This window comes from Podarcis erhardii (genome assembly GCF_964252035.2).
Source record: "Podarcis erhardii genome assembly, chromosome: 12".
In the NCBI taxonomy this organism is placed as follows: domain Eukaryota; kingdom Metazoa; phylum Chordata; class Lepidosauria; order Squamata; family Lacertidae; genus Podarcis; species Podarcis erhardii.
Window position 1 is genome coordinate 18,869,678 of NC_138513.1, and position 14,924 is coordinate 18,884,601.

A 14,924-nucleotide genomic window follows, 5' to 3' on the forward strand; every position below is an offset into this window, starting at 1 on the left:
AGCCTTCTACTTAGTATATGCCTAGCATGTAGTGAATGCCTAACTACACAATTGGGGCAACTGATAATTTATGCTATATCCCCCTTTCACTTAGCATAGATGTCTTCTTTGAAAAGGCATTTTCTCCAAATCACATTGTGTTTATTAGCAATTTGAGTGGAAAGAGTGCAATTGCATTTTTGTCCGTGTGTGTGTGTGTGTGTGTGTGTGAGAGAGAGAGAGAGAGAGAGAGAGAGAGAGAGAGAGAGAGACTGGAGCTCCTCTTTCAAGATTTATTGTAAATGCAACACAAGAGTGCAGATAATTGCTGCCTTGATAATCTATTGCTTTTTGTGTCTGTAACACAGCTATATTAATATTTTCATCAGGGTAGTGGCATGACTGGCAAAATAGTTTGGGGATGAAATACGGTAGTTGGTGAGGGGACTTACACTGAGCAGAAGCCTGATAATAGTACCAAACAATAGTACAGTGGTGCCTCGCAAGACGAAATTAATTCGTTCCGCAAGTCTCTTCGTCTTGCGAGTTTTTCGTCTTGCGATGCACGGTTTTCCATAGGAATGCATTGAAAATCAATTAATGCGTTCCTATGGAAACCGCCTTCCCCCGACCTCTTCTGGCGGGCGGCATTTTAAAATCGCCCGGGACAGTGGAGGACTTCTCCGCTGTCCGGGCGATTTAAAAGCCCCTGGGAAGGCAAGCAGGGGGGACAAAGACTTTTGCCCCCCGCCTGCCTTCAGAAGAGGTCCAGGACAGGCTTCGCGGACCTCTCCGCAAGCAGCGGGAGCGCTCCTTGCGGAGAGTTGCCAGCGCGCCCAGGCTTCGCGGCCCCGCCGCCCGGCTTCGGGACATCGTTCCGATGCCAGGCGGCGGGGGGAGGCTTTCTCGCCCCGCCGCCCGGCATCGGGACGATGCCCCGAAGCCGGGCGGCGGGGGGAGGCTTTCCCGCCCCGAAGCCGGGCGGCGGGGGGAGGCTTTCCCGCCCCGAAGCCGGGCGGCGGGGGGAGGCTTTCCCGCCCCGAAGCCGGGCGGCGGGGGGAGGCGTTCCCGCCCCGAAGCCGGGCGGCGGGGGGAGGCGTTCCCGCCCCGCCGCTCGGCTTCGGGACATCGTTCCGATGCCGGGCGGCGGGGGGAGACTTTCCCGCCCCGCCGCTCGGCTTCGGGACATCGTTCCGATGCCGGGCGGCGGGGGGAGACTTTCCCGCCCCGCCGCTCGGCTTCGGGACATCGTTCCGATGCCGGGCGGCGGGGGGAGGCGTTCCCGCCTCGCCGCCCGGCATCGGGGCATCCTTCCGAAGCCCGGTGGCGGGAGGAGGTGTCCCCGCCCCGCCGCCAGGCTTCGGAGGAGGTCCGAGGACAGCGGGGAAGACGAGCTGCGCTTCCCCACTGTCCCGGAGATTTCCCTATGGGCTGTCGTCTTGCGAAGCAAGCCCATAGGGAAATTCGTCTTGCGAAGCGCCTCCAAAACGGAAAACCCTTTCGTCTAGCGGGTTTTCCGTCTTGCGAGGCGTTCGTCTTGCGGGGCACCACTGTACCAAAAGACTGTGCACAATGGAATTGGGCAAAGACTACACACAATGGAATTAATTTGGTGAATGTAGAGAGAAGTGGCTCAGGTTTGTAATGCTAACTTTCAAAGGACAAGAGGCACATCTTATTAGTCTTAGTGACTAATAAGAGCTGTTGGATTTAGTTTTAATACTCAAGATAAATTTTAGTATACGAATTCTGGAATTTACTGTGTTAAACAGAGATGGAATTACACATTGTCAGTACACTATGCAGGAGTCTTTGTCTGCTGGCATCTAAGAATGAGCAGTATGTGAGGCCTTTGTTTAATATGCTACAGTACACTCGCTGAATGTGTTTAGGAAAATTAGTGGTTTTTTCTTTTCTTTTCTTTCTTCCCATAGGGCTCAATTTGTCTTTTATTTATAGATTTGTTTTTAAGTAGTTGAAAGCTTTAGACAGTGTTTTTTTAAAAAAACAAAAACCGCTGAATTCTTGGAATGTATCAAACGAAGACTTGTTTGTGACTAGATTTCCAATTAATGTGTAGGCAAAACTGAAACTGCCAGTTAATGGGCACCAACAAAAATCCTGTAGCCCTCTTTCTGAACAATTAATTTTGTTTGCCTACTTTCCAACAGAAATAGCAGGAATAAATAGGTTTTAAAGGGGGGAAAGTTAGGAAGCTTTAGATTAATTTATTAGGCTTTTGGATGGAAAACTTATTTGCCCCTCACCACACCTTTTTGTGTGTTTACAGTAAGTTTTATTAATAGCCACAGACAATTCCCATTTCTCTGCATAACATATCAGGAAAAAAGGCAAGAGCTCTAACTAGTATCTGATACAGTCAAACCAGATGCCTCCGTTTTGGAACGTTTTCGCTCCCGAACAGCGAAAACCCGGAAGTAAGTGTTCTGGTTTTCGAACGTTTTTCGGAATCTGAGAACATCCGACGCGGCTTCTGCTTGAGTGCAGGAAGTTCCTGCAGCCAATCAGAAGCTGTGCCTCGGTTGTTGAACACTTTGGAAGCCAAATGAGCTTCTGGAATGGATTATGTTCGGCAACCGAGGTTTGACTGTAATGTAAAACCCTGGAGTGTGGGACACAGATGGTGCTGTGGGTTAAACCACAGAGCCTAGGACTTGCCAATCAGAAGGTCGGTGGTTCGAATCCCCGTGACGGGGTGAGCTCCCATTGCTCAGTCCCTGCTCCTGCCAACCTAGCAGTTCGAAAGCATGTCAAAGTGCAAGTAGATAAATAGGTACGGCTCCAGCAGGAAGGTAAACGGCGTTTCCGTGCACTGCTTTGGTTTGCCAAAAGCAGCTTAGTCATGCTGGGTACATGACCCGGAAGCTGTACGTCGGCTCCCTCGGCCAATAAAGCAAGATGAGCGCCGCAACCCCAGAGTCGGCCATGACTGGACCTAATGGTCAGGGGTCCCTTTACCTTACTAAAACCCTGGAGAGCTGCTTCCAGTCAGTGTAGACAGTACTGAGCTAGGTGGACCAGTGGTCTGACTTGGTATAAGGCAGCTTCCTTGAGGTATGTGAGTTGTGAATAGTACACAATGTGCCATTTATCACTTCTTTCCCTGAGGGAGCAGGGTGCCTGTCAAGGATTAGATGTGCCAACAGGGTTTCCTTCCTCCTTATCTCCTCCAGCTGTGCGCCTGCTGTTTTCTTATCCTGCCAGCTGCCAGCATGCCAGCGTATTTAAACCTTAAATTAGAATACCTGCTTTATTCACCACTTTCCAGTCCAATGCCATCATTTATTTTAATATCTTTATTTTACCTTCTAGCCTTTGCATGTTTGGTAGTGGGGTATTATCACTGGTCCAAGGAGACTAGGGGTACTTACTTAAATTGAACAAATATACTTATGATTTATGAAATATTAATATAATGGTATGTTTACTTTCAGGTAAGTTCCATAATAAAGCTGGGTTTAATATCTGACACAAAATATTACTGTTACGGGTCTTACAGATATTTTAAATCAATGATACTTGAACATTAGTGTTACTCATGGTTTAAAAAGATAGCAAAGTGTTTGCTCAAGTTCTTTTCCCTATACAGTAACCAGAGTCAAGTTATACTCCCTAAGCCCACCTCTGTTTAATTCTCAAACCTATTAAGAGAGCATTCTTTGTGTGAACTTAATTTGATAAATAGAAACTAAAATCATAGTCGGATGGAAAGCCATCTCTTTCATCAGTCTGGGAATATAGAATATATAGACCTGCGAGGTAGCACAGTACAGCAAATATGGTTTGAAAAAGAAACACCTATATTGTAGAACATTCTTGTTTTTAAAAGATAACATTAAAATGTATTTGTTTCATTTGCCCTATGTGGTTTTTTTCCTGGAAGAAAAGTCATGTTGAGTGAAATTCAAAATAGCTGCTATCTTTGGATATGAAGAAAAGGCTTATTTCACTCCATATTTATGTCACAAATGTAGTGTTTTATATGTCCCATGAGATTAACCCCCAGTCTGTTTCTATACTATTATAGATGTTGCTAGCAACCTGAAAAGCTCTTTGATTACAGCTAAGAAGTGTCTCCAGATATGGTTAACTTTGTTCATTGTATTCTTCTAAATACATTTCCATTTAATGTTGAAGTCACTAAACTAGGTATTTGAAGAACTGCAATATATATATATATATATATATAAAATTGTGTAAATTGTTAACTTTTGCACTTAAGAATTTGACTTATTCTGCTGTACAAAAAAGGAGTACTTTTTATTTTTAAAAAATCCTTTATGGCATTGTACTATGCAAGTAAAGTCAATACCATCCATCCTCCAATACCTGTATTCATGTTATTGTATTCTCAGTAGTAATACAAGTCTAGGTGTCTTCTGCTTGGGAGAGTTCGGACTTTGCACTAAACCATAGTTTAGTGTGATGAGAATGATTCTCAGGGAGCTTCAGGCTCATGAGCTTCCCTGCCCCTTGTCCACCAGTGTAGCCACAAGGATATGTTAGAAGCTTTTGCTTCTGTTTTCCATTAGCTACAGTCTAGCATTCTATTTGCATCTAAACTATGGTTGACGTTAACAGTGGGTCTCTGGAAACAACAGGGGAAGAAGAAGCTCCAAGGTTTAGCATGGCTTCTAAATGTAAGCACTGAAATAAAGCAGAGAAAAAATTTGCAGAGTTAGGTAGGTAACTTCTATTTGGTATAAATGGAAGTAACTGCTGGGTCATAGGCATGGACTGAAATCCAGAGAGGAATGCATACAGAAAAAGGATATATCACTTGCTCCCTGACTTTCAGGAAGGTTGGGGAGATACTACTAGGAGGAGTAGTAGTTGATAAGCCCCTATGAACCTGCTGAACACTGAATATGGTGTTGCAGATCTAGGTCCTTTTCTGGTTCCTCATAAATGGTTGGGTGTAATTCTTCCTTCCATTAACTGAAACAACAGAAGTTTTAAACACGTCCTTTTCTTCTTTTTCAAAGAACGCAACCCAAAAAGTATTTTTGATGCATACTGTGTTTATATCTGCTAGCTGAACGGGGCATGATATCTATTTTGATAGCTCCCATATATCTGCAGGTGGCAGGCTCCAAGGCGGACATCCTTTTTTGTGAGGGAATGCTGAGATCTTAGAAGTGAAAGTACATAGTTTCTACCTGCTGGAAGTGAACTGTGTAATCATGAGGTGCAGATTTGAGGTGAGAACTAGTAAGAGAAGGGAATTGCTAGGTTATGTGAATTCTGACTGTTTGTGAGAGACAAGGATTAGCGAAACACCTTGAAGAGATTCCTAACTAAATGGGGGGGAAATGTGTGTGTTCACTTTTCATATCTGTGTGGAAGAGGCTTTTCAAATTCTGCAGCTACCCTATAGCGTGGCCCACCAACAGTTAAAGAATGTGGGCGTTCTAGAATTATTTTTTTCTAATTGTTTGCATTGTGGTATAACTTTTCTCATTTAATCTGTATGTCTGAATCTCTGTTACTTCTATGTATCTCTGCAACAGATATCCAGTATGTGTCAAGTTCTAATATTATTTTTTTTCCTCCTAGTTTATAGTGGAGTGTCATGGCAACACACTACTTCCTCAGTTTTTGGGAATGTACCGGCTTACTGTTGATGGAGTCGAAGTATATATGATTGTTACAAGGAATGTATTCAGCCACCGTTTATCTGTTTATAGAAAATATGATTTAAAGGTGAGCACTGAGCGGCTTCTGTTATGAATATTGCAGTAGCTGCCTTGATAGTCCCCTCCCCCCTAAATGGTACAAAATTCTGTGGGTTCTTAGAGGCTATCAGTAGCAGTACACCAGAAAGTGTCTAGGAAACTCTTTCGTTAAGCTATTATTATTGAAATAGTTTGCGGCTTATCTAACGCCCAAACCTTTTATGGAAGTAAGATAACGTTGAGTTGTATTGTGTGCTGTAAAGGAAGTGGCTTAGCAGAAGTATGCTCGCTAAAAGTGGATAAGTGCTAATGGTTGCAGTGAAAACCATTTGAGGGGTAAAAAAATAAAAATAACTGAAGCAGCTCTCATGTCCTTAATGGATTCTGTAGACTGTTACAAATCAGTCTGCATGCAGATTTTTTAAAAAATAAATAAATAAATAGAACCATTTTAATGGAGTTAGGAAGAATGTGTTAAAAGTTGAGCTAATATTTGTAGATTCAAAAACCCTAGTAAGCAACTTCTATTTTCTGTTACCATGACCAAATATATTAGGCTGCAGTCCCACTTAGCAAGGGGGTAAGCCCCAATGTACTTAATGGGGTTTCTGAGTAGACAAATATAGGATTGCACTGTTGGTTTGTTTAAAGCTGTCAAACTGGCTCAGATTAGCTTATTCATATCCTGTCTTGTTTCCTTAGCAAGGAACGTGGCGAGCTGAAAAAAAATATGTTTCAATTGGAAACTGGCCTCTCAGGAAGACTGACTGACCTCCAGTACACTTTATTTTAACCAGCTGATACATGCCCTTTTAGCAAAAGAAACTGGTGTATACCTTCCCATATGATTTGCACCTTTGCATTTGCTTACAAACTGAAACTTAACTGTAGGGTGGCCTTGAGAGCTCAAAATCCAGAATGCAAACAACCTACATTCTGTTGGCTTAAATAGACGTGTTTGCTGGCCAAGCTTATTTTGAATGACAACATAATTCTTTCACCCCCTTTTGGCTGTAGCGTACCCAATGCCTTCTCCCTTACGTTAGTATAAATGGTTTTCTGGAGACAACAAAATTACGGCCTGTCAGTTCTGCTACCTGCCAAGAGTGGCATGCAGCTAGCATTAATACTCCCAAACATCAGGCCTCCTCGGTTCCTACAAATTCAATTATATGTACATTGTACACCAATTCAAAATTTTAAACTTGTCTCACTAGCTGCAAAAGTTGGTATTTGGCAGGGCTGATATGCTCGTCAATTGACAAGTCCAACCATAGATTCATAAAATTGCAGAGTTGGAAGGGACTTCAAGGGGGTCATCTATTGCAACCTCCTGCAATGCAGGAATCTCCACTACAGGATCCATGACAGGTGGCCATCCAAACTCTGCTTAAAGACCTCCAGTGAATGAGAGTCCACAACCTCCCAAGGGAGAACATTCCCCTGTCAAACAGCTCAAATCAAAGATGGTCAACCACCTGTTACCTTTTTTTCATGGTGTCATCTGGCAAGAATTCTAGGTTGCAATTGGGCGTTCTGTCCTCAAAGCTTCGGTCACTGTATCCCTGGTTTTTAAAATTGCAGACATTTCCAGATGGAAACACATCAGGGATAGGGGCCTCTGCTTAACCTACTGCTATGCTATGCAATGTTTTAATTGCTTTTGAATGTTGCATATACTGTAATCTGAGTGTGTGTAACTTTGCATCAGGGCTACAGTGAAAAACCTTACTGTGAATCTACTGGAGGAATTATGCATAAAAGAACACCTATGCCCTTCAGTTTTATCCCCAGCAGCAATTTAAATACAGCATTTCTGTTTCAGGGGTCTACAGTTGCAAGAGAAGCCAGCGACAAGGAAAAGGTATGGCAAAGGTTATGTTTCCTTAAGTTGCCTAACTTCAGCTTTTAAGAAAGGGGGAAACAGTGATAATCATGTACCATGATTCTGCCATCACTCTGCCTGTAAATAACAGATGCTGGTTTCAAAATAATTACAAACGTTTATTTATACAATAAGAAGCATAGGAAATCAGACAGCATACACACATTCTGAATTTCAAGCATTAAAAAAAAACCATACAGTACTATTAAAATACATACAAGTACTGTTGAGTTAAAAGGATCTCAGTAGTTATTTCTAGGCTACTGCTTGGAGAAGCAGATCTGATTGGTTACCAATTTGCTTCTGGGCATAATTCAGAGTTTGGCCTCAAAGAAAAATGGTGGTTGGGTATTTGCATGCCCCCCCCCTCTGCCACTGGTGTATTTTCTGCACCAGTGCATAGGTGCTAATGGGGAATTTTATGGCCAGAGTCAGTTGGTGCCCCAAAGTCTGGATTAGGGTTTCTGGCAGTGTGTGTAGACTCACATCACCAGGCTTGAAATGCTGATCTTACCTTGTACTGCCTTTACTGCTTCCTCTGCCTTTGTGTTAAGGACCAATTTACACATATCCCTGTATAGAAGTGTGAAGAAATAAGCGTGTGCTGCCCTCTACCCAGTCACCCTTCCAGAAGTTTTAGCTAAAAATACCTTGCACAAAAATGCTTTGTCTTTGTTACAGTGACCTGGTTCACATAAACATTGGCTACAGCTTGTGGTTCAGTGAGGAGAGCTTCACCACAAAGCCATTTTTGGCTGAAACACTAAGCCAAATCTGGGCTTAGCTCAGCGCAGTATGGGAATAAAAAAAAGGCTTAGGAGGAGCAAAGCAGTGAACCAGGCCACTGAAGCTTCACATTAACTTGTATGTGTGTCTTACATTGGCATACCTAGAGAACAAGTTGGAAAGCATGCCCTTAACTTTTTGAATAACCTTGGGCATAGCACAGCTATTCAACCCAACATGCTTTAGCCAGCTATCTCTTAGGGCAGGGGTCAGCAAACTTCTTCCACTGTCCCTCAGACCTTGTGGGGGGTTAGACCATATTTTGAGAGAGAAAAAGAATGAATTTATATGCCCCACAAATAACCCAGAGATGCATTTTAATTAAAAGGACACGTTCTACTCATGTAAAAATACCAGGCAGGCCCCACAAGCAACCCAAAGATGCATTTTAAATAAAAGGACGCATTCTACTCATGTAAAAACATGCTGATTCCCAAACCGCCCGCAGGCCAGATTTAGAAGGCGATTGGGCCGGATCCAGCCCCCAGGCCTTAGTTTGCCTACCCATGTCTTAGGGCAGCAGTTCTCAACCTGTGGGTCCCCAGATGTTGTTGGATTACAACTCCCATCATCCCTGAGCTCTGGCCTTGCTAGCTAGGGGTGATGGGAGTTGTAGTTCAACAACATCTGGGGACCCACAGGTTCTGAGATCAGGGGTGGAAATGTGGCTTCTCCCAATGCTGTGTGTGGTAGCAGTGGTGAGGAAGCACATGATTCATGACACCTGCTCCTGATCTCCCCCTTTACCAGGGCGGGATTTAGGTTTGATGAGGCCCTAAGTTACTGAAGGTAATGGGACTCTTTATATAGCAGGCGGGGCCCATTGCTTACATCATAGGAGCCTACACAACACAAAACACTGTTGCTGTATGTAGGTTTTATTTTATTTTTTAGGTTTTATTTTATCTTTTGGAAGTGTACATCCAGGTTTTTTTTTCCTTTAAAGAGTGGGGCCCTAAGCTATAGCTTGTTTAGCTTATACGCAAATCCGGCACTGCCCTATACCATAGTTAATTGGGGAGCAGAGTATCAGAATTGGGCCCTTTGAATGTGCAGCATTTGTGGGGCGTTTTGATGAGGAGTGCAGCTGAGCCCAACACCTATTTCTTGTGCTAGACTTCTGACAAAACAGATGTGTGTGCAACGACTCTTGGCAAGGTGAAGGCTGGTCTTGCAGATGAGCAACGTGTTTCCTTTTTACTGTAAAACAGTAATCAAATCGGTCATAAAAGCAAACAAGGTCTCAATTAAATGGGAAAATACGATGCTCTGTTCCTTACATTCAGAATCATTGCTTGTGTGCACTGGAGCCGTAGCTCATTTGTGCCCCCTTGTGGCTATTCACATTTTGGATAGCTCTGAAATACTCCCCTGCGCTTTTGATCAGGAAATTCCTTGTTTTCATTGCTTGTTTCACTGGGCTCATTGTTTTGAAACGGTTTTTATGTGCTAGCTTTCTCTTGTCCGTTTCAGGCCAAAGAACTGCCGACATTCAAAGACAACGACTTCATCAACGATGGCCAGAAGATTTATATTGATGAAACAAACAAAAAGATGTTCCTTGAAAAGCTTAAAAAGGATGTTGAGGTAAGCGGTCGCTTGCCTGGTCAGCTCTGAAGCTCACTACACTTAGCAAAAGCCATAGTGCCTATTGTAGTCAGACCTCCTAGGCAGATTTACCCCACCAATTCAATATTGCAAAATGCTGCAAATAAATGTTATAGCGAGCTGTAAATTATTTGTCCTCCCAATTGTAACTGGGATTTTGCTGATGTTTTTTCATGAGAGCAATATGTTACGGAGGGCACCCAGTGCACCTGCCAGTACTTCTCATGGTACCCACAAAAGCTATCAATGAAAATTCCTGATACAGGTGCCTCCCCCCCCCCCTTGATGGGGTGGCATGCCTGCACCATTTCGTGATTCTGTCTCTTTTTCTGCCCTCTTAGATGTGGCAGCCATTGCACGAAGGCCCCACAGCAGTCATTTTATGGTGTGCCATGACTCTGCAGCACCATTTCATGACTGGTGCTCGTGGCACTTTCTCAAAGTTCAAAATGCATCCACTGGGTCAAAAAGGTTGGAAACCCCTGAAATGAGGAGATAAAGGGGGATTAGAGCCATGGTCTATTTACAGGAGGAATGCTGAGGCTGGGGCAGGTTATTACTTCCCTCAAGCTGGTGGTGTAAACTAGCATCAGGGGGGGAAGCACAAATGTTGCTTTTAATATTCATGGCACTGCATCTTGAACTGTTAAAATGCTCCGTAAACACTTGATGTGCCTCTGAAATATGGGCAAAATTGCATTTTCTGCTATTTTAAGTATGACAGATTCTTGGAAGGTCAGTCATGTAATTGTGTTTGGAGTGGCTTCTATGGCGTTGATTAGAATTCATATTGAAGGATCATTAAATTGTGTATGTAGGCAATTATTGTGTAGTGGTTTGGCATGCCACGGTGATAATGGAAAACTAGAATTGAATCTTGGTTTTATCTTTCACATTCTTATTTTTTTGGGGGAGGGCATGCTAAGAGCAGCAACTATGCTCACAAAATACTTAAATTTACCCCAATATATTTAGTTGAATGTAATTCAGTTTCAAATCAGTTTTAATCTTTGATTTATGTTTATAGCAGGGACTCTCTGGATCACGGCTTTGCCTCCTTAGAGTCCAGTTTTTCTGGAAACTCTGCACTCTGCTTCTGAGTTTGCTTGATTATTCAGTATGGCTTTTCAGTTGCATGCAGCTGGGATGGGGCTAAGATGCTCAACAAGCCTTCATGGCAGCCATCTAATGTATATCAAATTATTGCACTGCTGCAGTATTGTCTTTAAGACCGATCTTCAGGATCAAACTAGTTGCAACATGGCAAATTAAAAGGGAGGGTCGATTCAAATCAGGACAGTGGCAGGAGCAAAGGGTTAAAAGCCCCCTTCTGCATCCCCTCATCTTACCTATTAGTTTTGGGGTTTTTTAAAGTAAATCCAGCAATGCACATGAACACTAATAGGTGTCATCCACACTGACCAGCCAAATCTGTTTTCCTTGCAGCTAGCATTCTTTTATTGAAAGTTGTCATGTAACAAAGCATTTCTTAAAGCAGCATAAATTTGGCTCTTCTGCCTTGCTTCACCAGTTCAATTTTGCCCCCACCCAGTCAATGTTCATGCACATAGTCCAGGTAGAATGTACTCTTGGAGCAGGATATACAGAGGTACCTCGGGTTAAGTACGTAATTCGTTCCGGGGGTCCGTTCTTAACCTGAAACTGTTCTTAACCTGAAGCACCACTTTAGCTAATGGGGCCTCCTGCTGCTGCTGCTGCGCCGCCAGAGCATGATTTCTGTTCTCATCCTGAAGCAAAGTTCTTAACCCGAGGTACTGTTTCTGGGTTAGCGGAGTCTGTAACCTGAAGTGTCTGTAACCTGAAGTGTCTGTAACCCGAGGTACCACTGTATAGGCTTTGAGTGCATGATCTAGTTGCAGGGTACAGATCATGTGTTCAGAGCCTTAGGCACACTAGGATGCAGTTTTACAGACTCCTGTACAGAAGCTGTGGTCACTGTATGGCATTCCTCTCCCTTGTGTACATATGCAAACAGTGGGATCATTGGAGCTGGTGGGAAATGAAGCCATGTTTCTCACCAACATTTAGGTACAAATACAGTGGTGCCTCGCAAGACGAAATTAATTCGTTCCGCAAGGTTTTTCTTCTTGCGAGTTTTTCGTCTTGCGAAGCACGGTTTCCCATAGGAATGCATTGAAAATCAATTAATGCATTCCTAGGGAGACCGCCTTCAGACCAGGTCTGAAAAGCCCTTCTCCCCCCGCCAGCCTTCAGAGGAGTTCCTGCAGGGCTGCCTAGGCTGTGGATAGCAGCCTGCTGTCCGGCGCAAGGGGCGCTCTGAAGCAGAGCGCCCCTCGCGCGGGGCAGACATTCGAAGCTTGGGTAGCCCTGCAGGACTTCCCCGCAGGGCTCTCCAAGCTGCGGATAGGGGCAGCAGGCTGCTATCCGCAGCTTGGAGAGCCCTGCGGGGAACTCTTCTGAAGGCTGGCGGGGGAGAAGGGCTTTTCTTCCCACCGCCAGCCTTCAGAACAGCCTTCTGAATGTCTACCGTCAACAAACAAGCCACGTACGTTCTTCTGTTGTTCCTTTCTCAAACAGGGAAACCCAACCCACCAACCCAGCCTTCAGAACAGCCTTCTGAATGAAGGCTGCCGCCTTCCCCTCTGTTCCCAGACCTGTCCTGAAGGCTTACGGTGGGAGGCGGGCTTTCCTCCCCACCGCCAACATTCAGAAGGCTGTTCTAAATGTTGGCGGTGGGGAGGAAAAACCCTCCTCCCACTGCAAGCCCCGGGAACAGAGGAGAAGCGCTGCACGCCTTCTCCTCTGTTCCCGGACCTCCCACCGCAAGCCTTCAGGACAGGTCCAGGAACAGAGGAGAAGGCACGCAGCGCTTCCCCGCTGTCCCCGGAGATTTCCCTATGGGCTTTCGTCTTGCGAAGCAAGCCCATAGGGAAATTCGTCTTGCAAAGCCGCTAAAAATCGGAAAACCCTTTCGTCTTGCGGGTTTTTCGTTTAGCGAGGCATTCGTCTTGCAGGGCACCACTGTACATTAGTTCCATACTATTTTGCTTTTAAACAATGGTTAGTGAATTCTGTAAGAGTCAGACATGGTGATTACAAGAAGTTTCCTACTAGATAATATCGAAGTCCTGTCAGCCAGAGCATTCAGTATCCCACAGAGGCAAACCAATAGCCTACTGAAGAGCCTACAAAAGGCTTCCCCACTGCTGTGACCCATCATACTGTTTCTGAATAGGGAGGTTCCATTTAGCCATCAACTGATGGATGGATTTTACCTGAGCTAGTGGCCATCCACACATTCATTCTGTCACTAAATTGTGAGTTGTGTGAAGAATTGTTTCCTTTCGTCTGTCCGGAATCTGCTGCCAGTCAATTTCATTGGCTGGTTTCCTAGTTCTAGCACTATGTAAGAGGTAGAAAGTTCTCTTAAGCAACGTTCTGCTCAACTTCTCAAAGCAAAAAATAAATCCTCAAATCCAAATTATAGCTAGGGAAACTGTTGTGTTTCTCCTTTCGTGCCATGCATAAAATATACCAGACTTGAAGAATCCCACTTGTTTTCCATTGAAGCTTCCTATTTTGGCTTTCACTCGAGAAAGCCTGTTGCAGTAGAAAATAACATTTGCTGCAGAAAAGTTACCTTTTCCCACCCCCACCCAACTGGATCTTGGGATTTTCTACCCCTTGGTAACTGACCTTATTTTATTGTTGCCTTCAAAGTTCCTTGCTCAGTTGAAACTCATGGACTACAGCTTGCTGGTTGGAATTCATGATGTTGAGAGAGCAGAACAGGAGGAGGTTGAATACGAAGAGAACGATGAAGAGGAAGGAGAAAGCGATGGGGCTCATCCTGTTGGAACGCCTCCAGATAGCCCAGGAAATACACTCAACAGCTTGCAGCCTTTAGCTCCAGGAGAATTCGATCCAACCATTGATGTTTATGGAATAAAATGTCATGAAAGTACGTATATTTAGACATGGGAGATATTTCAGTTCTTGCATCAGTCTCCAAGTCTCTAGAAGGAAAGAAAACTCTACCAAGGCCAAAAAAAGCATGATGCCCAATTATCAATTGCTCATCTATAGTAGGATTTTAAAAACTTTTTGGAGTGGGGTAAGGGATCTTCAATGCATGGCTCTGATTTTAACATGTCATTATTAGGTATTGTCTGAATACAGTGAAAGCAGTTCACTTATAAATGACTACAATACTGCATTAGCCAGCTATATTGCTAAATGCTACAGAAAGATAGAGATTCTGAGCTGATGTCTTGAATAACTCCTTTTTGCTTTCATTTGAAAGTCTACTGACTGCATAGACATTGGACAGTTATTTACAATGGCAAATACACCTTGCTTGACAAAAGAAACAGGTGATTGTTTTGGCATGTTCCAGAGGTTCTCTGTTTAGATTTTTACACTGTGCTGTGGGCAGTATAACTACCAAAGCTGATACAGAACAACAATTAAAACATTTTAAACAAGTTGAAATCTTACTACACACTTAAAATCCCCATCAAACAACCTGCAGCACTTACTACAAATAAAATTGCAAAGTGTGGGAGTGAGAATTCAGCCAAAGGACTGGGTGAAAAGATGAGGTTTTTAGTGGCAAAACTCATCATGGTACTACAGATTTTTTCTTCTAGTCTAAATAATAATAATAATAATAATAAATTTTATTTATACCACACCCTCCCCGGCCAGAGCTGGGCTCAGGGCAGCTAACACCAGTAAAATTACAGTAAAAACATAATAGGAAAAAACCCTAATTTAAAATACAGGTTAAAATGCAATTTAAAATGCAGCCTCGTTTTAAAAGGAGCCCTACTCCATAAGGGGAGGGAAACATAAGGGTCAGACTGAGTCCAAACCAAAGGCCAGGCAGAACAGCTCTGTCTTGCAGGCCCTGCAGAAAGATGTGAAGTCCCACAGGACCCTAGTCTCTTGTGACAGAGCGTTCCACCTAGTCAAGGCCAGTACTGAAA

General features: G+C 43.8%; 1 protein-coding gene across 3 annotated transcripts in view; it reads left to right on the forward strand.

The window, feature by feature from the left end:
* The window catches only part of PIP4K2A (phosphatidylinositol-5-phosphate 4-kinase type 2 alpha), a 163,424-nt gene that overhangs the window by 143,520 nt on the left and 4,980 nt on the right, over window positions 1-14,924 (forward strand). For all 3 annotated transcript variants that reach the window (XM_081834660.1, XM_081834661.1, XM_081834659.1), the window contains 4 exons: window positions 5,557-5,703; window positions 7,501-7,539; window positions 9,820-9,933; window positions 13,657-13,897. In XM_081834660.1, the coding sequence (XP_081690786.1) occupies window positions 5,557-5,703; window positions 7,501-7,539; window positions 9,820-9,933; window positions 13,657-13,897 (541 nt within the window). The remainder of the gene's footprint in view (window positions 1-5,556; window positions 5,704-7,500; window positions 7,540-9,819; window positions 9,934-13,656; window positions 13,898-14,924) is intronic.